At 47.0% G+C, this 27,516-nt stretch overlaps 1 protein-coding gene across 1 annotated transcript in view; it reads right to left on the reverse strand.

Moving 5' to 3' along the window:
* Positions 1-27,516, reverse strand: part of POLE2 (DNA polymerase epsilon 2, accessory subunit) — a 126,008-nt gene that overhangs the window by 83,695 nt on the left and 14,797 nt on the right. Inside the window, exons 3-7 of the mRNA XM_030214324.1 lie at positions 26,906-27,006; positions 23,459-23,534; positions 12,166-12,243; positions 11,732-11,825; positions 8,229-8,303 (exon numbers count right to left, since the gene is read on the reverse strand). Of these exons, the coding sequence (XP_030070184.1) occupies positions 8,229-8,303; positions 11,732-11,825; positions 12,166-12,243; positions 23,459-23,534; positions 26,906-27,006 (424 nt within the window). The remainder of the gene's footprint in view (positions 1-8,228; positions 8,304-11,731; positions 11,826-12,165; positions 12,244-23,458; positions 23,535-26,905; positions 27,007-27,516) is intronic.

Genomic DNA, 27,516 nt, shown 5'->3' on the forward strand with positions numbered 1-27,516 from the left:
CGCTCCTTGCCTATCAGGGCCGGCGGGATTGGCTCCCTTCCAGGAAGAGACGAGATGGGCGGGGGATTTAAACCCCGTAGCAAGAAGGGCCCAGCGCTTCCGTTTTCGAGTGTCAGAAGCCGACGCCGTGGAGTGCCGAGACTGTGTCCTTTCAGCTAGCCGTCCTTGCTAGCCATCTCCAGTGACTGTCTTCAGCTAGCCGTCCTTGCTAGCCACCTCCAGTGACGGTGCTCCCTTCAGCTAGCCGTCCTTGCTAGCCATCTCCAGTGACTGTCTTCAGCTAGCCGTCCTTGCTAGCCACCTCCAGAGACTGTGTTCCCTTCAGCTAGCCGTCCTTGCTAGCCACCTCCAGAGACGGTGTTCCCTTCAGCTAGCCGTCCTTGCTAGCCACCTCCAGAGACTGTGTTCCCTTCGGCTAGCCGTCCTTGCTAGCCACCTCCAGAGACTGTGTTCCCTTCCGCTAGCCGTCCTTGCTAGCCACCTCCAGAGACTGTGTTCCCTTCAGCTAGCCGTCCTTGCTAGCCACCTCCAGAGACTGTGTTCCCTTCAGCTAGCCGTCCTTGCTAGCCACCTCCAGAGACTGTGTTCCCTTCAGCTAGCCGTCCTTGCTAGCCACCTCCAGAGACTGTGTTTCCTTCAGCTAGCTGTCCTTGCTAGCCACCTCCAGAGACTGTGTTTCCTTCAGCTAGCCGTCCTTGCTAGCCACCTCCAGAGTCTGTGTTCCTGCAGCTAGCCGTCCTTGCTAGCCACCCTCAGAGACTGTGCTCTTGCAGCGCTAGCCGTCCCTGCTAGCTGCTCTTCCGAGACTGTGTTGCTGGCGTCCAGCCAGGCCGGCCGTCACCCCGCGGTTCCAGCAGTCCCGCTGGCCGCCTGCAGCTGGGGGCTCAACCCTCGGTGAACGGCGGTCGCCGCGGGTGAAGATCCGGGGTGCGCGGCAGTCCTCTGAGGTCCTCCGGGCCTCAGGGAACCTAAGGGCTCACCACTACCCAGACCGGACAGGAAACGGAAGCCATGAGCTCGCCGACGCAGCCTGATCTACGGGACCTGGCCAAGGTACTTCAGCAGCAGCAGGAGCAGTTGAACGCCCTGTCAGGGGCGCTTCAGAACGTCTGCTCTCAACTTTCAACGCTTCAGGTAGAGAACCAGGCCGCTGCGGTCCCGGGGGCCGCAGCAGCTCCCCGTTCGGGAGGGTTCCGCACGGGTCCTCGGTTCCCTGAGCCGGCACGATATGATGGGGCCCCCGGAGGTTGCCGGGGGTTCCTCAATCAGTGCAACCTGGCCTTCTGGATGCAACCGGAGACATTTGCTTCAGACCAAAGTAAAGTGGGATATATCATGGGCCTATGTGAAGGGAAGGCCCTGGCCTGGGTGGCCCCACTGAATGAACAACAGGACCCCATCCTGGATGACTATAGTGAATTTCAGCGCCGGTTCCGTATGGTGTTCGACCTTCCTGGGAGACCATCTTCCGTGGCATCGGAACTGCTGCGAATTCATCAGGGGGAGGGGACGGTGGCCGATTATGCCATTCGTTTCTGGACTTTAGCCACGGAGCTCCGTTGGAACCCGGAGTCCTTGATGGCAATTTTTATGGAAGGGTTACAAGAACGAATCAAGGACGAATTGGCAGGACGAGAGGTCCCAGGCCAGTTGGATGCCCTGATTTCGCTCTGTATCCGAGTAGATACCCGGTTCCAGGAGCGAGCCAGAGCCCGGGCAGAACGGCAGAAATGGACGCGGGGAACGTCCCGGACTGCTAAGGGGCTGTCTCCTCGCCGTGGGAACCGGGACTCCAAGGAGAGTGGGGAGGAGCCGATGGTGATGGGCCGGCAACGGCTGGCTCCCTCCGCTAGGAAGAAACACCTGTGGGACGGACTGTGCCTCTATTGTGGTGAGGCTGGACATTTTATCCGAGCCTGTCCCTCGCGGGCGGGAAACGTCTCCCCCAAGGCACCTTGAGGGGAGGGGTCTTGGGGCATTCCGCTCCCCTACCGGATGCCTTGATCACTCTGCCAGTAACCCTACGATGGCACGAGACCATGATCCAGACCCGGGCCCTGGTGGACTCGGGGTCGGGGGGCAACTTCATCGGGCGCGAGCTGCTGCAACAGATGGGCTGGCCCACGCTTCCGCGGCGGCCGGCATTGCAAATAACCTCCATCCAGGGAACGACGTTACCGCAGCCGGTCACAGAGATCACCCCCTATTTGGGACTACAGGTGGGGGAGGACCACCGGGAGGAGGTCCAATTCCTGATTCTATCCCGGACCATTCATCCAGTGGTCCTAGGACTGCCATGGTTACGGAGTCATTGCCCTGTTATTGACTGGACCCGGGGAAGCATCCAGGCTTGGGGAAGTGCCTGTCGGGTGAACTGTTGTAAGGGCCGGACCAGCAGCTGCCCTGCCCTGGCGGTGGTGCCCGGGGGGGCATGGGTAGAGCTGGGCTCCCTGCCTATGGACTATAGAGACTTTGCAGATGTGTTTAGTCCCATGGAGGCGGAGGTTCTACCGCCCCATCGGTCGTTTGACTGTGCCATTAACTTGATGGCAGACACCGTGCCGCCGCGGGGTCGCCTATATACCCTGTCCCGAGGAGAGTCCAAGGTCATGCAGGAATACATCCGGGAGAATCTGCGGAAAGGCTTCATCCGGCCCTCTACGTCCCCGGCCGGGGCCGGATTCTTTTTCGTCACTAAGAAAGATGGCTCCTTAAGGCCCTGTATCGACTATCGGGGGTTAAATGCCATCACGGTAAAGGATCGTTTTCCTCTACCGCTCATCCCCGAACTCTTCGGCAGGTTGCAAGGAGCCCAAATGTTTACCAAGTTGGATTTGCGGGGGGCCTACAACTTAGTTCGAATTCGGCGAGGGGACGAATGGAAGACGGCCTTTAACACCCACGAGGGACATTTCGAGTATCGGGTGATGCCCTTTGGCCTGTGTAATGCCCCTGCGGTGTTTCAGTGACTTATCAACTTTGTGCTTGAGGATTTTTTGAACTCCACAGTGATCGTGTACCTGGACGATATCTTGGTGTTTTCCCAAAATCCCACGGACCATGTGAGCCATGTTCGCGCAGTGCTGCAACGGTTACGGCAATACCGCCTGTTCGCTAAGCTCAGTAAGTGCGCGTTTCATCAGAGGTCGCTACCATTTTTGGGACACATTCTGTTACCCGGGGGGCTACAGATGGAGCCGGACAAACTCCGGGCAATTCGAGAGTGGCCACAGCCGCTGGGATTGAAGGCACTGCAACGTTTTTTGGGATTCGCGAACTACTATCGCCAGTTTATTCCTCAATATTCACAACTGACGGCGCCGCTGACAGCCCTTACAAGAAAAAACGCAAATGTCCGGGACTGGCCGCCCGAGGCGCAAGTGGCCTTTCGCCAGGTGAAAGAGGCCTTCAAATCAGCGTCCATTTTGCTAGCCCCGGATCCAGAGAAACCCTTTATTGTGGAGGTGGACGCGTCCGCGTTGGGAGCCGGGGCGGTCCTCTCTCAGGTGAACCTCCAGGGCCAGCGCCAGCCTTGTTCGTTCTTCTCTCGTAGATTCTCCCCGGCGGAGTGTAATTATACCGTGGGGGATAGAGAGCTCTTAGCATTGAAATTAGCCCTGCAGGAATGGAGACATCTGCTGGAGGGAGCGGAACATCGGTTCACGGTGATCACTGACCACAAGAATCTACTGTATCTGCAGGAGGCCCAGCGGCTCAATCCCCGACAAGCCCGGTGGTCATTGTTTTTCGCCAGATTTCATTTTCAACTGGTCTTTCGGGCTGCCGCTCAGAATACCCCTGCGGACTCTCTCTCCAGAGCGTTTGAGGTTCCTGAGGAGACAAGGGAGATCCAGTCCATGTTGGACCCGGCATGCCTCAGCGCGGCTGTAGGGGAGGTCGCGGCTGTGAAAACACTAGTGCCGGCCGCTGATCGAGCGAAGGTAATGCAATGGGGGCATTCGTCCAGGTGGGCGGGTCATTTTGGGTATCACAAAACCCTGCGTCTCATTGCCAGACAGTATCGATGGCCTCAGATGAGGCGGGACATTCTTCACTTCGTCACCACCTGTCCTGTGTGTGCCCGAATTAAACCGACGATCGGGACCCCCATGGGCGAGTTGCAACCACTGTCCGTTCCGACAGGCCCCTGGACGGAGCTTTCCATGGATTTTATCACCGACCTCCCCAGCTCCCGCGGATACACGGTGATCTGGGTGGTGATTGACCGTTTTTCCCGGATGGCCCATTTCGTTCCCCTGCCGGGCCTTCCGTCGGCGGCCGCGTTGGCCCGACTCTTCATCCAACACATTTTTCGACTTCATGGGCTGCCTCTTCGGATTATTAGTGACCGAGGTCCCCAATTTACCTCGCGTTTCTGGAGGGCCTTGTGCTCCGCTTTGGGGGTGAAGACCCATTTTTCCTCAGCATACCATCCCCAGACCAATGGCATGGTCGAGAGGGCGAACCAAACCTTAAAAGGGTTCCTACGAGCGTTTGTCAACAAGCGCCAAGATAACTGGGTCTCCCTACTTCCGTGGGCCGAGTTTGCATATAACCACAGTGTCCATTCGGCCTCGGGAGAATCCCCATTTTTCTTGGTATATGGACGACATCCTCGACTGCCAGCACCTTTCCCGTCTGGATCTACGACCCCCATGGTGAATGTAATGTTTGCGGACCTGCAAAGAGTCTGGGAGATGGCCCGAGAGCAACTGCAGAGGGCAGCTGCCAGATACAAGGTCTTCGCAGACCATCACCGGAGAGCTGCTCCCGTCTTGCAACCAGGGCAGAAGGTATGGTTAAGCACAAAGTACCTCCGACTCCGGGTGCCCTCTCGTAGATTGGGACCTCGGTATATTGGACCATTTGCGATCCAATCACGACTTGGAGCTGTGACCTATCGATTGCGACTACCTAAGACCCTGCGGGTGCACAACGCCTTCCATATTTCCTTATTGAAGAATTTCCGGGGGTCTCGATGGCATCCCCAACAGCAGGAGACCGAAGATCTAGAAGCTGACCCCGATCCGGAGTATGAAGTGGACGAGGTTCTGGACTCCAAGAAACGGCGGGGAAAGCTATATTATTTATTGTCCTGGAAGAATTTTGGTCCCGAGGACAACTCCTGGGAACCCGCGGCGAATGTACATGCTCCGGAGCTGATCAAAGCCTTCCACACCCGGCATCCGTCCAAACCCGGGCCCGGGGAAAAGGGGGCATCCGGGGAGGATACTGTCCCGTTCCGGGCCCTTACCGGTGCTCCCGCGGCGGGGAGCGATGATCGCCGGGGGCCGCGGGCTCCAGGACGGCAGGGACCAGCCGCCGACGGGGCCAGCGCTACCGCGGGTCGCTCCGAGGCTGGCGACCGGCGGGAGCGGACGCCGGCCTCGGGGAAGGGGAGACGCCGGCCAAGATGGCGGCGCCGGCGTCGTCGTCTCCCCGGCCAGAGCGGCAAGCAAGTCCCGCCCACTCACGCCGGATTGGTGCGTGGTAGGGGAGTCTCCGCCTGGTAGGCAGGACCGCCAATCCGGGCGCTCCTTGCCTATCAGGGCCGGCGGGATTGGCTCCCTTCCAGGAAGAGACGAGATGGGCGGGGGATTTAAACCCCGTAGCAAGAAGGGCCCAGCGCTTCCGTTTTCGAGTGTCAGAAGCCGACGCCGTGGAGTGCCGAGACTGTGTCCTTTCAGCTAGCCGTCCTTGCTAGCCATCTCCAGTGACTGTCTTCAGCTAGCCGTCCTTGCTAGCCACCTCCAGTGACGGTGCTCCCTTCAGCTAGCCGTCCTTGCTAGCCATCTCCAGTGACTGTCTTCAGCTAGCCGTCCTTGCTAGCCACCTCCAGAGACTGTGTTCCCTTCAGCTAGCCGTCCTTGCTAGCCACCTCCAGAGACGGTGTTCCCTTCAGCTAGCCGTCCTTGCTAGCCACCTCCAGAGACTGTGTTCCCTTCGGCTAGCCGTCCTTGCTAGCCACCTCCAGAGACTGTGTTCCCTTCAGCTAGCCGTCCTTGCTAGCCACCTCCAGAGACTGTGTTCCCTTCAGCTAGCCGTCCTTGCTAGCCACCTCCAGAGACTGTGTTCCCTTCGGCTAGCCGTCCTTGCTAGCCACCTCCAGAGACCGTGTTCCCTTCAGCTAGCCGTCCTTGCTAGCCACCTCCAGAGACTGTGTTTCCTTCAGCTAGCTGTCCTTGCTAGCCACCTCCAGAGACTGTGTTTCCTTCAGCTAGCCGTCCTTGCTAGCCACCTCCAGAGTCTGTGTTCCTGCAGCTAGCCGTCCTTGCTAGCCACCCTCAGAGACTGTGCTCTTGCAGAGCTAGCCGTCCCTGCTAGCTGCTCTTCCGAGACTGTGTTGCTGGCGTCCAGCCAGGCCGGCCGTCACCCCGCGGTTCCAGCAGTCCCGCTGGCCGCCTGCAGCTGGGGGCTCAACCCTCGGTGAACGACGGTCGCCGCGGGTGAAGATCCGGGGTGCGCGGCAGTCCTCTGAGGTCCTCCGGGCCTCAGGGAACCTAAGGGCTCACCACTACCCAGACCGGACACAGATTACCTTCCAGCCACACAATCCCTCCCAGAGTTGAAGACAGGTGAAAGATAGTAATGGATGGGAAATGGAATGTACAGTACATACAATACAGCAGGAATACCCGCCCATGCGCAGAACTTTCTTCTAGAGACCTTTGTGCTTGGAATCTGCCATGTCAGCAATGTCACCACTTTTGTGGCTAGAAGATAATCTGTCCATGGAGATCTGTTACAGGTAAGCAACTATTCTTTCCTGCCCCGCTGACAAAGAGCTCCAAAATGGCGCTGGCTATCCTCTTTCAATCCTTTGTCCTTTGATATCTGCAGGTTAAGGACTACACTTGATATCTGCAGGTTAAGGACTATAAGAGGTCAATTAGTACCACTTGAAGATGGCATCAGCAGAGCAGGAGGAAGTCATGATCTCTACTTCCCCCACATTCTCTTCCAGGACTTGAAACGTGTGTATATGGGAGGAAGGGAGATGGTTTGTTGATTTTTCAGTCTAGGTATTTATGGGGACAATGGGGCTACTGAGAGTTTTAAAATTAGCATGGATGGATAAAATCCTCTCACTTTGGGTTGGTTAGCAAAGGAGATTTCAAACTGCTCTATAAACTTTTGGGAACAGACTGCATGCTACCTTTATGCATCTGCTAAAGTAGTGGTATTTTCACAGGCCTGCAGGTATTATGGCATAGGCGCCCTGTGACAGAACAGTGTGTTTTTGTAAGTCTGTAAAACTGCCTTAATTATTTCCTGAAGTGTATTTCTCTAGTTTGGCCAGCAGGTGGTGCATGTTTATGTTTTGAAGCTGCTGAAGAACTAAGGCTGTTTTCTTGGTTTAAGCCTATTGGAAAGGCAGTCTGCAGTATACTTTCAAAGATTGTTGTTCTGGGCTCTGATTGGCCCAGGAGCTCATTTCATTTGGATTTTACTGACCTTTTCCCCCAGTCTTAGCCAGGAAGAAAAGAGACAAGGATCTCTTTGCTGAGGCTCAGTGAACAGTTATATGTCCTGATCTTCCCAGGTACTACTTAGTAAACAAATGTTTAGATAGTTTTATAATTTATCTATATTTCAGTTACCTGCTACTGTTTGCTGATTGCATTTTTTTTTTATTGTTCAATATTTTTAAGACCATAAACACTATTCAGTTTATTGTTTCAGCTGTCTGGACTGATAAAGAGTCCTGGCGGTTTGTGTGTTGGGTCTGTGAGTGCTTTCTGGGAACTGTGGGACCACAGGGAGTGTGGCCTCCAGTAACCTAGAAATCACTAGGGATAATTTGAGAGTGGGAGACTTGCCCAGAGGCACTTGGGACCCAGTCAGTGGGAGGAGGGTGCTAGTGTAGTGCACAAGCGGCAGGTGCAGGCGGACTTGAGCTGTGCTGGGGACAGACCCTCTAAGTGGCCACGGGGTAACCCCAGGTGGGTGGCTAGGCATTTCGTGACACCCCCAAAATATACTAATGGTTTAAGAAAAAGCATGGGGGGTTACTTAATTTGATAAAAGGTCATATAGTATGTGATACAGAGGAGAATTAACCAAAAGCCTCTAGCTTCATAGCTCTGTCCTTAAACCCCTACCAGTATATGCACTATTTTGGAAAATTTTGCTACCAAAATACTTTGCCTACAGCTGCAATAATATACCCAATCTAGACTGCATCTTACTTACAATGAAAAGATGCATACAAATATTATCAGCCTTACCTGGAACTTGCTTCTACTGTCATCAGGATGAGCCCCAATCACAGGAGGAGTAAATAATTCATGCCTGTGAGTTCGCTAAGTGAAGGAATGTTTACAGTATTACATAAATCATGCTTTGCAGAAGAAAACAGAGCAATATATAACTTTATTTTTATTTATTTTTTGAAGCAAAGAGTTTCTTCTTGCTCTTTCTGAACTTTCATCTCAGCTGGAACTAACCTTTTCAGGGTAATTTTGTAACAGATTGTCTAAGTCTGAAGTCCAAGTAGGTACCTATTTTGGGGTCATTTTATAAAGACACATGTGTATGTGTCTTTACAAACTTGTCTCTCAAAATCTGCCACAAAACCTGCTAAATGTACCTGCAGACATTTAAATATGCTTGGGAGCGGGAGGAATTATGCATGTATTTTACAAGCAACCTATGTACTTTGCAACTCTGCAAACATGTCCACACTAAGGTCATGTAAAAGTAGGCACAATCACCATGCCCTTTTTATGCAAGTAACCCATGGATAATTTTATAAGAGTGAAATACCCTTAGCAAGCTGAAGTTTCAAAAAATTCCAAACAAAATAATATGATAATGATAACTAGTCACCATGAGCTATTACCATGTGATGTGATTCAAATTTATATTGTGGAGAAAAAGACCTCAGTATACGCTTGGCAGCAGAAGAGATACTTTTCTAAATGCCAGGTTTTGGACACTATGAAGCTACTTGTTTGCAAAATAATGTGTTTAATATTTGAAAATGTAAGCAATGTGGTGTTCAAATCTAGATTCCATGATTGGGTGCTATTTCCATCAAACCTGGGAGCCCTTTTGGGCCACTTTGACACCAATGGCACGTAGTCTCATACTTTGTACTTTTTGATTCCTTTTCTCTAACTGTTCCTCGCAGTTGTTAGAAGAAGCTGAGCGACAGTTAATTATTTGATATTACTTGTGGCGAAACAGTGGGTTTCTGAGCCTATGAACTGTATTGTTTTGCCGATGACATGTTTTTCTCCTGGTTGTTTTACTGATGATATGTGTTTCTCCTGGTTGGCCAGCAGATGGCGATTGTTTTCTTTAAAGCTGTACCAGAAGTGAAGGTTTGTTTTTTCTTTTTTTACGCCTTACTAATTAGTCTCAGTTTGGAAGTAGAGGGGGAAAGACATCTCTGCTACGATCCTGTGATCAGTTATATTCTGTAACTGGTAAGCAGCTGTATTTCCTGTACTTTCTAGGCACTAGTCAGGTAGTGATAAAATGTTTGGATAGTTTATAATTAATCCTATTTCAGTTACCTGTTATTGTGTGCTGTTTTTCTCATGTTTTTATAGTTCACTGTTCAATATTTTATGAAAATAAGCGTAATTGTTTGTTCGCTCTGCTTGTCTGATTTGTGATTTGGGTTAGTGAGTGCTTTCTGAGAACTGTAGGAACTCTGGGAGTATGGCCTCCAGTAACCTAAAAATCACTAGGGATAATCTGAAAGTGGGGGACTCGCCCAGAGGCAGTTGTGACCCAGTTAGCGGGAAGAGGGTGCTAGTATAGAACACAAGTGACAGGTGGACCTGAGCTGTGCTGGGGACAGAGACTCCAGGTGGCTGCAGGGTTAGCCCCAGGCAGGTGACTAGGCATTTTGTCACATTATAGGTTACACATATTGATTTTTTTTTTCTTGGGGAGGGGGGTGGTATGGATCTGTTAGCTGAAGGGGAGGGTAACGGGAGAACCAGAATTTGGTGGACAAAGTTTACTGTCTAAATGATGTTGTTTGTAACCCACTTTAATTCAGTGTTCCTATGTTTTTGCTTCACGTGGAATAGAATTAAATAATATATATATTTGAAAATATAGTCAATGGCAAGATTAGATGGTCTAACAATGTTTAAGAGGTTTGGGTATTAATTTGTTTTCCTTTTTTTGGAACTAGCAAGTTCCCCTTGTAAAACCTAGCAGCTGTGAGCCTACTCCCAGGAAGAACTCATTCTCCCCAAACCAGGAGAAGAGGGAGCTTGCTACCTTCAGAGATGGAGATAATCAGGCTGGGAACAAAGTACATACAGGACTGAGCAAAATTTTTAAAAAAGGGACTATTTGCAAATCACAACCCATTAAACTGCTCAGTCTTACAAAGCAGAAATTGGAAGACAACTCCTCCTATCCACAAGATAAATGAAGAGAAATCAATACAATAATCCTTTCACATTACTAAATCTGCGAAGGCATCCATTAATTACAAAAGTAAGGCATAACCACTAAGGTAAAATTTGGTCTTACCAGGAAAATTTCTTTCCTCTACTCCTAACAGATCAGTCCAGACAAATAGGTTCTGCCCCCCTACCAGCAGATGGAGACAGAAAATAAATGCTTGTGCTCCCTGTCCTATAGGGTGGCATGAGGTACTTTGTCAAATGCCTTTTGAAAATCCAGATATCGACTGGCTCATCTTTATCCACGTTTCTTCATCCCTTCAAAGAAATGTGATAGATTGTTGAGGCAAGATTTCCCGTCACTAAATCCAAGTTGGCTTTGTCTCATTAATCCATGATTATGTGTATGCCTGTAATTTTTTTTTCTTTATAATAGTCTCTACCATTTTGCCTGGCACCGATGTCAGGTTCTCCAGTCTGTAATTTCCTGGATCACCTCTGGAACCCTTTTTAAAAATCGGAGTTACATTGGTCACCCTCTAATCTTCCGGCAGCATGCTTGATCTTAAGGATAAATTACATATTACTAACAATAGCTCTGCAAGTTCATTTTTCAATTCTATCAATACTCTGGGATGTATACCATCCAGTCCTGGTGATTTACTACTCTTCAATTTGTCAAACTGCCCCATTACATCTTCCAGGTTTACAGAAATTTGATTCAGTTTCTCTAACTCGTCAGCATTGAATATCATTTCTGGCACCGGTATCTCTCCCACAACTTCCTCAATAAAGACCGAAGCAAAGAATTCATTTAATCTTGCAGCACTGCAGGAGAGACCAGCATTTTAGTTCCAGCGAAGGTTTCAGTGTTGGAAACTTGTCAGTAAGTTACTCTCTTATGAGACACAGAGGGAAAGTCTCGCAACTTTTACGTTTCTTCCCCATACCAACAAAGAGGGGAAGCACAGAGCTGCTCCTTTGCATGACGTCCCTCAAGCAGCCATCTTGGATTCTCCCCACCACCATTATTATTGTTTTCTTTTTGTGATTTATAAACTGTTGTTCAGAATATTGTTCCTAATAAAAAGATTTAAATATAAAATCATAAGTGTTTGAGGCTTGTGTAGATGGGGATAGAGCCCTAGGGGATGGGGACAAACTTTGTCCTCATGTCATGCTCTAATGGATGCACTGTATTCTATATAGGGGAGGACGCACAAGCCTTTTTTCCTTTGTCTCTATCTGCTGGTAGAGGCCTGAGGAAGAACCCGCTCATCTGGACTGATCTATTTTTACTTTAGAAATACAATGAAAATTTGTTTTGTAATTCGAAGACTGTCCACTCTGCATCTCACCTGTTGTAAGATGGTGTATCGCTCCCGGAACAGCTCTGCCTTATCCCGGGCAGCTCCAAATAGATTTGGTTCAGGGTGGCTACTCATTGCTAAGCTGTACAAAAAGTAAAAGCATTCAAGTTTTGTAAGCAAGTTTGTAAAAATGTTGTCGTCCTTACAGGGGTTTCAGAAAGAATAATGAAATTCATGAAAACTCAATTATGAAAAACACAAGTGAAAATGTAAGACATTTGGTTAGCCTGCTGCCAAATCAATAAAAATCTCTGCTATAAATTCAGGAAATAAGAGATTTAGGGTATGATATACTAAACTCACCCCCCCCCCCCCCCACACACACACACACACCTAAATGTTGAGAGGACAACTTTAGGGGCATAGCACATTACAGTTATCAACATTAGATATGAGCTGAAGAATGGAAACGTTTGACTTACGGAAGAAACTTCTTTCTTTCTGAATTATACACATAGCGTGGAATGTCAAAAGCCCCAATTATGTTGAAAACATGTTCTCTGAAATTCAGCAAAATAAAATTTTAATTTTTTGAAATGCCGTTTGCTGTTTACAAACAATTTTGGTAATATATTAAGTTTCTCAACCATAAAAGAGCTTTGCTAATGTCTTTATGCTTTGTACTGTTCATCCATCCATCCATTTCTTCTTCTGTCTATGCTTCCCCCTACTCTACTATATGGCTCCAAATTTGCACACTACCCAACAGAAAAATGGCTGAATTATTACAAGTCAGAGGCTTTAGAAAAAACTGCCAATTGTCATTAGCTGAGGCTAAAACCTTAACTGGTGCAATTTCTCACAATTTTCAGACTTGCAATAATTCAGCCCCTTTGTATGTATGCTACCATGCATCAGACATGTGTGTCAGCTTCTGAGGCAATGTGGAAAGGTAAAAGCAATCTGTATAATGAAATCCATTCAGCCAAAACTTCTCATCAGGAGATTTATCAGTCCTAAGTTCAGCAGCTTTTGTTTACTTCCTTTTCTGGATCACCTGCATGCAATCATTACCCAAACTTAACTAATTCAAAGTAGGCTGAACTGGAGGGACTAACACTGGGTCACTATTTACCAAGTACAAATAAAAATGCTGATGCAATCGAGTCAGTACTTTTAGGACATCAGCCTGAGGCCAGTGAACGTGCAGTGCCAGTGGAGCATCAATACGGAAACGTATGGTGCTCTACAATGGCTGAAAGCTTCAGTAGGGAAAAGAGTAGCTCGGTGTCTGAAGATGAGAAGTAATCAGAAAAAACCTATACACACACCAGTGGAGTGCAGTCAGGGGATTCAGTGAATCTCCAGCCCTTCCATCACATATTTTTTGTTTTGCATAAATTTTTGCAGTGGCATCTCTTTCTCCCCTTTCTGTCCCTCCACCCATGGAACCAGCATCACTCCTATCCCCCCTCTCCCCCACAGTTTTTCAAACCATGGCTGCAGCATCAATAAACACATGCTGCCTGATGCCTGACAGGAATCCTTCTCTGTGGTGCATCCCGCCCCCGTGTAAACAGGAAGTTGATGGGTGGGACGGCTCCAGAGAAGGATTCTGGGCAGGCCACAGGCAGAGTATATTTATCGCTGCTCTTGCTGCTGCCACCTCCAAAAGAGATAGGTTTTCGGGAATGGATGGAAGGAGAGGCAGAGGCGTTGGATCCATGGAGGAGAAGGGGACAGGAGAGATGCTTGACCCACTGGAAAAGGGGACAGAAGTGGTACCAACTATATTGGGGGGGGGGGGGGGGGGAAGACAGATGAGATGTGAGTCCTGTGTAGGGGAGAGGGACAGGAAAAATACAAGACAAGGGGAGAGAGAGGTAAAGATGACAGACCTAGAGAGAGCACAAAATAAAGGGCTGTGGGGGCATGGAAGGAAGAGAGGGCAAGAGATGCTGGACCCACAGAGGGAAAGATGCTGAATAAGCCACAGAGGAAAGACAGATGCTGCATCATGTGGGAGGTGGGGGAAGGATTGGAAACATGCTGGACAATGTTGGGCAGGGGAAGCATAGAGAGACCATATTGGGCAATGAAAGCAGAAAGAGAGGGGAGTAGCTGGCATGTGGAGGGATAGGGACACAGAAAGGAGAAGCTGGGCATGGGGAGAATATAGCAATAGGACACAAGGAGAAAATACTGGAAATACTGGATAGGATGGGGCTAGAGCAATTCTGGACACAGTGGAGGATATGGACATGAGGGACAATGCTAGCCCTGGGGAAGGGGGAGCGAGGGGGTTATGGACACACAAGGGGTAATAGCAATACAGAAAAGAAAAGCTAGATATGGGGCAGTGGGAGGGAAACAGGCATGATGCGGGACATAGGAGACTGATATGGACAGAGAAGGGAGATGCTGAACTTGGGGGGGGGGGGTGATAGGGAAGCAGATGGGAGATGGATGATGGACGTGGAGAAATAAGTGTCAAATGGACAAAAGACCCTAGCAAGAGAATGAAAAGAAAACCGAGGAAAGAAGAAATCAGAGACTGGGACCAGTACAATAAAAAATATATATATATATCTGACCAGATAATAAAGGTATTTACTAAATAGAATATGTTAGTTGGAATGTACATTTGTCAGAGCTGGTGTTAGACATGGCTGAATCCAAGGCAGAAATTTGTGAGGGGGATCCCAAGGCTCATTACCAGGCTGTGCCTTCTGATTCAGGAAGGCTCACTCAAAACAATGAACATTGGTCAACTGGGCCTCACAACAGCGAGGACATAACATAGATTGACCTGAAATCATAAACAACTAACAGAGTGCAGCCTGGAAAAGAACAAAAATGGGTCTAGGGGGGTGGATTTGGATTCTAAACCCCAAACAGATTCTGCAGCACCGACTGCCCAAACCGACTGTCGCAAAGGGTATCCTGCTGAAGGCAGTAGTGAGATGTGAATGTGTGGACTGATGACCACGTTGCAGCCTTGCAAATCTCTTCAATGGAGGCTGACTTTAAGTGAGCCACTGACGCAGCCATGGCTCTTTCATTAAGAACCGTGACATGGCCCTCTAGAGTCAACCCAGCCAGAGCATAAGTGAAAGAAATGCAATCTGCTAGCCAATTGGAGATTGTGCATTTTCCAATGGTGACTCACCTCCTGTTGGGGTCGAAAGAAACAAACAACTGGGCGGACTGTCTGAAGGGCTTTGTCCGCTCCACGTAAAAGGCCAATGCTCTCTTGCAGTCCAAGGTATGCAAACTGCTTTCACCAGGGCGGGTATGAGGATGGGGAAAAAAATGTTGGCAAGACAATTGACTGGTTCAGATGGAACTCCGACACCACCTTTGGTAGAAACTTAGGGTGAGTGTGAAGGACTACTCTGTTGTGATGAAACTTAATATAGGGTGCATGCACTACTAAGGCCTGAAGCTCACTGACCCTATGAGTTGAAGTAACAGCCACCAAGAAAATGACCTTCCAGGTCAAGTACTTCGGATGGCAGGAATTCAGTGGCTCAAAATGAGCTTTCATTAGCTGGGTGAGAACGACGTTAAGATCCCATGACAGTGGTGGCTGACTGGGAGCTTTGACAAAAGCAAACCTCTCATGAAGCGAACTACTAAAAGCTGTCCAGAGATAGGCTTACCCTCTACACAGTGATGATAAGCACTAATCGCACTAAGGTGAACTCTTACAGAGTTGATGTTGAGACCAGACTCTGATAAGTTAGAAGATATTCAAGCAGGGTCCGTGTAGGACAAGAAAAAGGATCTAGGGCCTTGCTGTCACACCAGACGGCAAACCTCCTCCATTTGAAAGAGTAACACTTTTTGTGGAATCTTTCCTGGAAGCAAGACTCGGGAGACACCCTCTGAAAGACCTAAAGAGCCAATTTCTAAGCTCTCAACATCCAGGCCGTGAGAGCCAGAGACTGGAGGTTGGGATGTAGAAGCGACCCCTCGTTCTGGTTGATGAGGGTTGGAAAACAGTCCAATCTTCACGGTTTTTCAGAGGACAACTCCAGAAGAAGAAGGAACCAAATCTGACGGGGCCAAGAGGGCACAATCAGAATCATGGTTCCGCGGTCTTGCTTGAGTTTCAGCAAAGTCTTCTCTACTAGAGGTATGGGAGGATACGCATACAGATGGCCTGTCCCCCAATGTAGGAGAAAGGTATCTGACGCTAGTCTGTCGTGGGCCTGAAGCCTGGACCAGAACTGAGGGACCTTGTGATTGATCTGAGTGGCAAAAAGATCCACCGAGGGGGTGCCCCACGCTCGGAAGATCTTGCGGGCTACTCTCATGTTCAGTGATCACTCATGAGGTTGCATTACCCTGCTCAGTCTGTCGGCCAGACTGTTGTTTACGCCTGCCAGATGAGTGGCTTGCAGAAACATGTCGTGATGCTACGCCCAAAGCCAAATCTGGACGGCTTCCCGACACAGAGGGCGAGATCCGGTGCCCCCCTGCTTGTTGGTGTAATACATAGCAACCTGATTGTCTGTCTGAATTAAAATGATTTGGTTGGACAGCCGATCTCTGAAAGCCTTTAGAGCATTCCAGATTGCTCGCAGTTCCAGGAGGTTGATCTGAAGATCTTTTTCCTGAAAGGACCAAGCTCCTTCAGTGTGAAGCCCATCTACATGAGCTCCCCACCCCAGGAGGGATGCATCCATCTTCAGCACTTTTTGTGGCTGAGGAATTTGGAATGGACGTCCCAAGGTCAAATTGGATGGAATCATCTACCACTGAAGAGAATTCTGAAAGTCAGTGGGCAGTTGGATTACATCCTCTAGATTCCCTGCAGCTTGATACCACTGGGAAGCTATGGTCCATTGAGCTGATCTCATATGTAGATGTGCCATGGGAGTTACATGAACTGTGGAGGCCATGTGCCGAGCCGTGATATGTTCAGACGCTCGAACCATGGACACCAGGGACAGGAGGATGTCTGTCCTTGCATCGGGAAGATAAGCTCGAGCTGTCTTTGTGTTCAACAGAGCCCCAATGAATTCCAACTTCTGTACTGGGGTGAGATGGGACTTGGAGTAATTGATCACGAAACCCAGTAGCTCTAGCACCTGAATAGTCATTCGCATGGACTGTAGAGCGCCTGCCTCTGAGGTGCTCTTCACCATCCAATCATCGAGATAAGGGAACACATGCACTCCCAGTCTGCGTAGCGACGCTGCTACTACCGCCAGACACTTTGCAAACACTCTGGGCGCAGACGCCAGACCAAAAGGCAATACACGGTACTGAAAGTGCTGAGTTCCCAGCTGAAATCGAAGCTACTTCCTGTGAGCAGGAAGTATCTTAACCATCCTTTAAGTCCAGAGAGCATAGCCAATCGTTCTCCTGAATCACGGGAAGAAGTGTGCCCAGGGAAACCATCCTGAACTTTTCTCGAACCAGAAATTTGTTCAGGCCCCTTAGGTCTAGGAATGGACGCATCCCCTGTCTTTTTCTGCACAAGGAAGTACATGGAATAGAATCCCAGCCCTTCTTCCCCCGGTGGAACGGGTTCAACCGCTTGAGCCTTTAGAAGGGCAGAGAGTTCCTCTGCAAGTACCTGTTTGTGCTGGGAACTGTATGAATGAGCTCCTGGTGGGCAATTTGGAGGTTTGGATTCCAGAGTGAGGGTGTATCTTAACCGGACTATTTTAAGAACCCACTGGTCGGAGGTTATAAGAGGCCACCTTTGGTGAAAAAATATCAACCTCCCTCCAACCGGCAAGTCATCCGGTACGGCACTTTTATTGAAACTATGCTTAACTGGAGCCAGTTAAAAGCCCATCCCTTGCTTTTGCTGGGGAGCAGAATGGGCCTTAGATGCACGCTGTTGACGAGAACGAGTGCGCTGGGGATGAGCCTGGGCAGGCTGCCGAGAAGCAGGAATGTACTTACGCCTAGGATAGGAATAGGGAGCACTCCTCTTCCCCCCAAAATACCTCCTAGATGAGGAGGCAGTAGCAGAAGGCGCCCGGTGGGAGAGAGAATCCATAACATCATTATGCTTCTTGATCTGATCAACAAGATCCTCTACTCTTTCACCAAAAAGGTTGTCCCCCCAGCAAGGAACATCTGCAATTCGCTGCTGGACAGAATGATCCAGGGTCAGAGACACGCAGCCATGAGAGTCTGCGCATCACTATACCCTGAGCAGCAATCCTGGATGGTACATCAAAAGTGTCAAATGTACCCCTGGCCAGGAACTTCAACACGCCTTCTGCTGCCTGACCACCTGGTGAAAAGGCTCGGCCAGCTCCGTAGGGAGTGCATCAACCAAGCTCGACAGTTGCCGTATCGAGTCCTGCAAGTGCACACTCGTGAAGAGCTGGTATGACTGAATCTTGGCGGCGAGCATAGCAGCCTGATACGTCTTCCTCCCCCAAAAAATCAAGAGTTCTAGCTTCTCTGCCTGGGGGCGCCGAAGCATAGTCTTTAGTACTCCTGGCTCTCTTGAGGGCAGAGACCACCACCATGGAATTGTGGGGTAACTGGGACCTCATCAATCCAGGTTCACCGTGGATCCAATACTGGGATTCAGCTTTCTTTGGGACCACAGGGCCAGAGGGGCCAACCAGTTTCACATAAGGACTTCCTTCAGTACCTTATGCAGAGGAACGGTTACAACCTCTTTAGGTGGAGAAGAATAATCCAGGACCTTGAGCATCTCAGTCCTGGGCTCATCCTCAACCTCCACAGGGAAGGGAATAGTCGTAGCCATTTCCCGGACAAAAGAGGAAAAGGACAGACTCTCCGGTGGAGATAGTCTCCTCTCTGGCGGAGGGGAAGGGTCAGAGGGAATCCCAAAGGACTCATCAGAAGAAAAGTACCTGGAATCTTCCTCTGACTCCCACGAACGCTCCTGCTCAGTGTTGGATAAAGCCTGTGTCAAGGTACTTTGACACTGAACCTGCCTTGACGCCGAGAAACGATGTCCTCTATGTCGATGTGGAGAGGCCGACACCCGATCCAACTGTGGCGAAGCTCTCTCCACCGATGTCGAAGGGGAGTCGACCTGGGTGGTAGCCGACGTCGAGGCGGCACCGCAGTCGGAGACCTCACCGCAGAAGGGCCAGACACCACTGCAGCAGATGGTACAGAAGGCACAAGCACCCCCGACACCGAAGCTGACTGACATAGCAGTCCCTCCAGAAGTTCTGGAAACAAGGCTTGGATACGCTCATCGAGAGCCGCCATCAGAGAAGGCTGCAGGGTCGGTGGAACAGGCAGTGTCAGAATCTGTAGAGTCTCGAGAGCAGGTATCAAGCTGCTAGGAGACCGACGCATCGGCACCTCCTGTATCGAGGGGGAGCGATCCTCTCGGCGCCGACGCTTCTCGGGTGCCAACTCTCTCAATGCCCCGGAGCTCCCGGTAGCGTGCCTCAAAAGGAGAACGATGACGGTGCTTCTTCACCTTTGCTCGACGCCCGTCATCGAGACTCCTCGGTACCGATGAGGAAGACGTGGAATCCTCACGTCTCCTCGGAGCCGGGACCGACCTGCATAACAGGAGGCCTTGAGGTAGGTGGAGACCCACTCGATGCCTCACTGCTCCCAGCGCGAGTTGGTCTCTCAGCAGCCATTACCCTCTGCTCCCGACGTCGATGCTCCTCTTGATGTCGACGTCAAAGGACCGGACCAAGCCCCAAAAAGCTTTTCTCGTTTGGCTTCTCGAGACGCTTGGGTCCGTTTCTTCGGCTGGGCTATGGTCGGGCCCAAGGCACTGGATACAGCAGGCGTGGGTATCGGTACCGGAGATGGTCCGGTTGCACCAAGTACAATGTTTGAAGCCGCTGGGTGTCTTCGATGACATGGAAGGAAAAACGGCTTCAGCGAAATCAAAAGACGCGATTGTGCCTGTTAAGAGAAAAAAGGGCACAGAAAAGAAGGGAATAACCCGGCTGCATTGAAAACAAAGGAAACTTTAAAAGGGGACAAAAGTAAAAGAAACTACGGGAACTCTTTTGTTTTTTTAACTGTAGAATTGAAATAAAATAAATGGAAAAGCCAAAAAACTCGCGAAGACTCTTTCCTGGGCCTGAGTGGAGCACAGAAAAACTCTACCGCACCTCAATGCGGAGAAAAGAAAACTGAGGAGGCATGCTCATGCGCCGGGCGGGAAGTTGTCCGCGCATGTGCAGTGCGCGCAGTTCGCACACCAGAAGGCTCTGGCAAAACTTTTTAATTTTGCTGGTGAAAAATTTGCCATTTCCTGGGCCGACACGGAAGTCGACCCACATGTGAGAACAAGCAGCCTGCTTGTCCTCGGAGAATACCAGATTACATAGATAACAATAAACAATATGGCAGTTGCACAAATATAAGCAGATATTTAGAGAGTAAATGTACAAAAAATATTATTTCTAAAACTAAGTTCAGTCAGTTGTCAGCCAAAAAGGTCTGACAGAAACAAGAACCAGGGTAAATCTCTGCTTGGTGTACACACAGATTTTTTTTCTCTGGGGTCCAAGTAAACCTTGGAACTTTTAAATGTATGTAGGTAGCCTCCAAAAGAGCAGACGTCATAAAATATTTAATGGAATTAAAGCAACCTCCCCTCTGTGTGTGTTGGAAGTTAAATGCTAAGACAATTTGAGGTGTGTTTTCAACGTACGTAGACTTACAAAAATTAAGTGGAGGAGCATTTTCAATATGACGTCTAAGTCAGACTTTGGATGTTTTGCAAACGTCCCAAATCCGAACAAAAAAGCAAAAAAAGAAAAAATGTCTATTTTTTTAATTTTTAATACCATTTCAAACAAGGTTTTGTGCTTTGTGTGTTTATACTTTTAGGCCATTTGAAAAAAAAAAAAAAAAAAACCTTCACAAGTTAAAAACCCACTAAATCAAGCCTTTGGGATGTAGGAAGGGCCAGAATTTTTAGCAGACTGGTCCCCCAGACTTCCCAGGAGAGCAATGGGGCACCCTAGGGGGCACTGCTGTAGACTTCATATAAATGCTCCCAAGTACACATCTCACGGTTACCCCCTTATGTTGTCTGCCAAGCCCTCCAAATTCTACCCAAAACCCACTACCCTCAACTGTACACCACTACAATAGCCTTATGGGTGAAGGGCGCATCTATATATGGCTTGGAGGAGAATGGGGTGGGGACAAGATGGTAGAGGCTGACAGGTACAAAAGGGGATACAGGGTGAACATAGTAACATAGTAGATGATGGCAGAAAAAGACCTGCACGGTCCATCTAGTCTGCCCAACAAGATAAACTCATATGTGCTACTTCTTGTGTATACCTTACCTTGATTTGTATCTGTCATTTTCAGGACACAGACCGTAGAAGTCTTGCCCAGAACTAGCCCCATTTTAAGGACACAGACCGTAGAAGTCTTGCCCAGAACTAGCCCCACCACCCAAACACCAGCCCCGCCTCCCAATCTCGGCTAAGCTTCTGAGGATCCCATTTCTTCTGCACAGGATTCCTTTATGTTTATGTTATGCTATGTTTATGATACAGGGTGAAGAGCAGACATTTTTAGTTAGATGACTTAGAGTGCACCTAAGCTACCAGGCTAGCAGCATTATCAGTGATGATCATGGCTCTAATACTTACTCAAGTTAACTGTTTTCCAAAGTGGCCCCACTAGTGATGATCACTGCACTAGAATGGGGCTCAAAAGCTGCAAATTATAAGCTCAGTACTACTGCCACTAGCTCACCATGATCCTAGACAGGTCACTTTGGGGCTCATTTTCAAATCACTTAGACTTACAAAGTTCCATAGGTTACTATAGAACTTTGTAAGTCTAAGTGCTTTGAAAATACACCTCCATGTCTCCTTGTGCCAGTAAGACATTTATCTAATATTTCATTTGTTGATTGGAAAAATCAGATGAATTTAATTTTCCAAATTAAATCTATTAGTTTATACATAATTTCTTTGTAAAAATATAGCCATTTGAGCAAACGTTTGCCTCTCTTCTTAAATAGTATGCAGACTAGTGATGTCCGATTCAGCTAAAAAATTTGATTCAGTACGATTCGATTCTTTAAAAAAAAATTGGTTTTTCGATTCGATTTAACTAGATTGAAATAGTGAGGCCCACATGCAAATTTATCACAAAGGGTAAAAAAAAAACAAAAACAGGCAGCAATTAAAGAACAGTGAAGAAAAATGGGCACGAACTACAGAGTTTATAATTACTGTTTCTATTAGCTACAATAATTTGTGAAGCTGTTTTAGTGATATTCAGTTATTTCATTTCTCCTCCACATTTTAAGGCATTGCCTATCCATCTGAAACAGCATTAAACTTGTTACATTCATGTTCATCTCACTTCCTCTGTCTTCTCTCCCCTCCATCCCTGTCCAACATTTCTCCTCTCTTCTCTGTCCTCCCCTCCCATCCATGTCCAGCGATTCTCCTTTGCCCCTATCATCCATGTCCAGCGATTCTCCTTTGCCCTCCCCTCCATGTCCAGCGATTTCTCCTCTCTCCCCTGCTCTCTCCTCCATGTCCAGCGATTTCTCCTTTCTCCCTGGGCCCTGCCCTTCCCTCCATGTCTAGTGATTTCTCCTCTCTCCCCTGCCCTCTCCTCCATGTCCAGCGATTCTCCTTTGCCCCCTATCCTCCCCTCCCATCCATGTCCAGTGACTTGCCCCAGCCCCTACCTGTCCCCCTTTTCAGCCCTCAAGTTCCGGTTCCAACCCCAGCCCCACCTGCCCACCCTCTTCTCCCCCAATATTCCCCTTTTTGTTCCTGCCGCCCTGCAGGGTTTAAATCTTTTATTTTGCCTCAAGTTGCAGCGGCAGTGAAACCAGCAGGCTCGTCTCTAGCCTTTTCTTCCCTCTCAGTGTTCCGCCCTCGTGGAAAGAGGAAATTACATCAGAGGAAGGCTGGACACTGAGAGGAAAGGGAAGGCTAGAGACGAGCCTGCTGGTTTCACTACCGCCGCCACAACTTGAGGTAAAATAAAAGATTTAAACCCCCCCCCCAGGACGGCAGGAATGAAAGGAGGGTTGTCAGGGAGCTGAGGGCGGGCAGGTGAGATCCAAGAGCTGCCTGCAGGTGAGACGCCCAGGCGGCGGTAAGCATGGCCTGATGCGCTCTTCAGAGGTCAGCGCCCCCCTGCCATGCTTACCACGCTTACCAGGTTCCACCGGCCCTCGAGGGAAGCAGCGGCTTGTGTGACAGTGGGTGAGAGGGAGGGAGGTGAGGAAATCCCTACTCGGGACTCCCAATTTTTTTTCCAAAACGAATCTATTCGAATCGTGAATTGGACAGCACTAATGCAGACTTGTAGAAATTAAAATTATAGAAATTTTAAAAAGCTCAGATGTTTCTTAATGTAACTTTTGCTTACAGACTCGAAATAAATACTATATGCAGTTTTTCTATTCTTTTTACCTAGGTCTTTCGTAATTCCAGCTCAAATAGACATGAAGATTGGCATGTGGCACCATAATCTTCATTCATAGCTTCCCACAAATTTGCCCCCCATTTTAAATCTTTCCCAACTTATTTATCCCAGTTGTCACAGAGCCAATCCGTGGCTAAAGCTATACATTGGAACTTTTTTCCAGAGCCTTGAAATTATGGGCCCTGAACCCGACCAGCAGGTTTCCCTCTAAAACAATAATCATGACTCCACCTGCAGCATACCAAGCCAGACCACGGAGTGGAAGAACTGACTCAAAACCAAGCACTGTCTGAATGGAAGTCTAAAGTGCTTGCCACCAAGCCAACTTTGCAAATAGTTTTAAAAAATGTAAAGAATAAACGGTTAACATACATGGTTTCATCACATGATCGACTGCATTCCTGAACTGCTCCTTCAACTGTGGACAGTTCAATCATATTAGATGATACTAAAGAAAAAAAGAAAAGGTACTTCATTAAAAAAAAAATATTATGACCATTTATTTGTAATAACTATTGGTAACATATCTTTCATAATGGGTCATCTTCTGAATTATATTAACCATAATTAAAAGAGAACTTTATTAAAATATTGCATACTGTTGGTAAAAGTTTAATAAATAGTATTTTTATGGTTTTCAGAGATGTTTTCAAAGGCCCATTTCTAGTTTTCCTAGAGAAAGAGTGAGCATTTCCCAGAGCCCACACACAGCTAACAATAACATTTTCCAAAAATTAAACCCTCTGAGGAGCCTTTAAAAGCACTCCTCAGAGCCTTTTTGTTAGAAAGAGAGAGTCCACCACCCTACCATTGTGTGCTTATTAGATATTCCATCGCCATTATGCTTACATCATATTATATCTGTTATTTGAATTTCAGTGCTGTTAAATGTGTTTATTTTTGATCCTGTTTCATGGTAGTCCTATTATTAGGTCTCAATTTGCTGCTTTCAAGTTTTCCTCTTTCATTCTGTCTAAGTCTTCACTTGTTCATTTTACTATTGTTATACTGTTAACAAAATTGTAAGTTTGATGTTAAACTGTACCTACTGTACACTGCCTTGGTGAATCTCTTCATAAAGGTGGTTAATAAATCCCAATAAATAAATGTTCTAACTACTTGAAGGAAACATTTAACCTACTTAACTTTTGAGTGTGCTGGGCTGAAATGTTACTTTTAAAATGTTCTTGTTCAAGAGAGTATTAACTTTTATGCAAGAAGTGATTTTTACCTACATTTTAATTGACCATTAGGATATCAGTTAAAGAATTTATTGGCCCACAGAAAAAAAAAAAAAAAAAAAGATAACTGCTGATCTTCTGCTTTCAGTCTGATGGATCATTCTTTTCTTCTTCACTCTATCGGCATCTCCAGAACCATCCTTGCTTGGTTTTCCAGCTACCTCTCCAATCGCACCTATCAATTTACCTTTTCTTATGCTGTCATTCCAGTCTATGATCTTCCCATAGGTGTCCCACATAGCTCCATCCTTGCTCCTATCCTCTTCAACACTTTCATTGCTCCCCTTCTCACTATCATCCAGGGTCATGGCTGCACCCCTTTCTGTTATGCTGACAAATTCTTTGCCGTATTTCTGACCCCCTCCTCCTCTGTTTTAGCACCAAACACCCATTTACAACAAATCACTATTTGGCTTAAAGATAATCTTCTCTTCCTTAACTCCTCCAATTGCAAGTCCATTCTCTTCCCAACCCTTACCACTATATCCCCTCATGCCTCATCCTGGATAATAAACCACTCAATTTTGAGTTAAAATTATAGGTGTTTTCTTTGATTGAAAACTTACTTTTAAACCCCCAAGTCGGACGCTGCTGTTTGCTCTTTTTTCGCACTGCACCATATCCAAGCTGTTTGTCCATTCTTGAACACTTCCCTAATTCGCACTCTTGTTCTTACCTCACATTGATTACTGTAGCTCTCTTTATGCCAGCCTCCCTATATGCTCTCAAATGCCTCCAACTTACTCAATCAACTGCCATAAAGCTCATCCATAACTTCTGTCATTTTGATCACAGGGCACTAGCTCCCTGTCTCCTCTCATGTTAAATTTAAGATTCTGCTTCGTTACAGTGGCTGTCTCCCCTCCCCCCAGCTTATATCAACAATCTCTTTATCACTTACACCCCAAGCCATTTCCTTCATTCTGTCAAAAACAACCTCCTCACTCTTACCTCAACTTTATTTTTTTATTTATTTATAGCATTTGTATCCCACATTATCCCACCTTTTTGCAGGCTCAATGTGGCTTACAATTCATCGTGGATGCTGAGCATAGAAAAGAATTTACATTTGGTTTTACAACAGGTATTGGTGCATGGTGGAGAGATACATGGTAATGGAAGTAGAAAAGAATAGACATTTGTGTTAGCAGAGGTTTTGTGTGTATGATGGTGAGATACTTCTGCATTTCACCTAACCATCTCACGTGAAACTGCCTTCAGTTACCTAGATCCCAAACTCTGGAATTCATTACTCCCGCCATTAAAAATCAGCAGAGTCTATCAGTTCAAAAAAGAACTCCGACCCATCTCTTCTCTGAAGCCTTTAATTCTCCCTCTTCTTAATCCTCCCTCTATCCTTCTCTGCCTCTCTGCTGTTTATCTCCCCCTCTGTGATTTTTAAGTCTTTGTACACTGCACCAATACCTTCCCAGGTATTTTGTGATATATCAAACACAATAAATAAACAAGTTTGTCCAGTCTCTCTGAAATTCCCTTACTAACCCCACCTTCCTTATTTGAAAATGCTGCTGGAGATTAAAGACAGAACCATGGAAACACCAGCATACATCTAAAGCCCTACTTCTACAACCAAAAAAAGTGGTCCTGGCCTCTAGCACCCTAGAGCTTATCGTCCAAACAGGAAAAAAATTTCTAGCCCACACAGCACAGTAATTTGAATCAGATTTTTAACAAATCCGAAAACAAATTACTTCCCATTCTATTCTGCAATTTCTATTCCGCTTTTAACTTGCAATTCAAAGTGGATCACAGAGCAAAGAGATTTCCCAACCAGATAATCTAATCTTAACAACAAAAAACAGATCACTTCCCATTCTATTTTATTTTGCAATTTCTATTCCACTTTTAAACTTGTGATTCATAGCGGATCACAGAGCAAAAAGAAATCCCAACCAGATAGAATTACATTAAAATCAATAATCTAATCTTAATAACAAAAATCCATCTAAGTCATTTTTATAACACATAAAATTAAGAAGTGAACAAATACGTTTTTAAGAACTTATTAAGTGAACTGTTGTAGGTAGACTATTCTATATTTTCTACATTCTCTTTTTAGCTAAAAAAAAAAAAAAATGCCATGAGCATTGCCACAGCAGAAGAATTAAAGCTCTTCTTTTGGGTGAAAAAAAAAAGATCAGCCTTTAAATCAAGTGTAAGGACTATGTTGCAGCCCAAGGATAGCCTCTTGTTTACCTTTTGGCTGAGAACCTTTGTAAGATGAAGGGAGGAAGATTCCGTATCCTGCCACGGAGCTCTTTTAGGGATTCTTTTACAATGATTTTCGGTGCAGCAAATGAGAGACAGTCCATTCAATTATTATGGGCTTCCTCTCATTTGCCGTGTGGGAATCGCTAGCACGGCTTTGTAAAAGAAGCTCTTAGGGAACAAAAAACTGTTTGGATTAAATCTGGATTAATCCTTCTATTTAAAAAAAAAATCCTATTTCATAAATGAGATCATTTACTGGAAAGCAATGACTGTGTTCACTAACAGTGTGCCAATACCGTTATTAATTATGTCTCAAAGTTCTTAAACAGAAACAGGAGTGACTTACAGAGCTGTTTTTCAACTGCATTGATGATTCTTTCTATTGCATCTTCAAGCTCCAACTCGGTGACAGACTGTAGAACTTCAGTGAGATATCTACTGGCTTCACTAAAGCAATTGGAAACAAAAATTTAAAAAAAAAGAGAGATGGACTAAGGAGTCAGCAGTGTCTGGTAACTAACATGCAAGAAACAGGAAAATGTATTTTGCTGCATTTATATCCCACATTTTCCCACCTATTTGCAGGCTCAATGTTGCTTACAATATAATACAACTACAATCACATTGATGGAATAGAGAATCAGAGTATATATAACAGATAAGGTGCATAGGAATATTATGGCAATCATATTAACGGAGAAGAATTTCAGAATTATTGCTATTAAGGTTCATACGAAAATTATGTTAAGAAGTGGGTAAGTGGATAACAACATAATATAATGATATCAGGACAAGGTATAATTGTCAGTAATTAGAATAAATAGATAACAATATAACATAATGATATCAGGACAGGGTATGATTATCAGTAATTAGGGTGTAAATAAAATAGGCAAAATAAAAGAGTTCCAATATAAAATTGTGTCTGGTGTAGTTTAGGAGTCAGATCGTTATGAG

Source organism: Microcaecilia unicolor, chromosome 9, assembly GCF_901765095.1.
Source record: "Microcaecilia unicolor chromosome 9, aMicUni1.1, whole genome shotgun sequence".
Classification (NCBI taxonomy): Eukaryota; Metazoa; Chordata; class Amphibia; order Gymnophiona; family Siphonopidae; genus Microcaecilia; species Microcaecilia unicolor.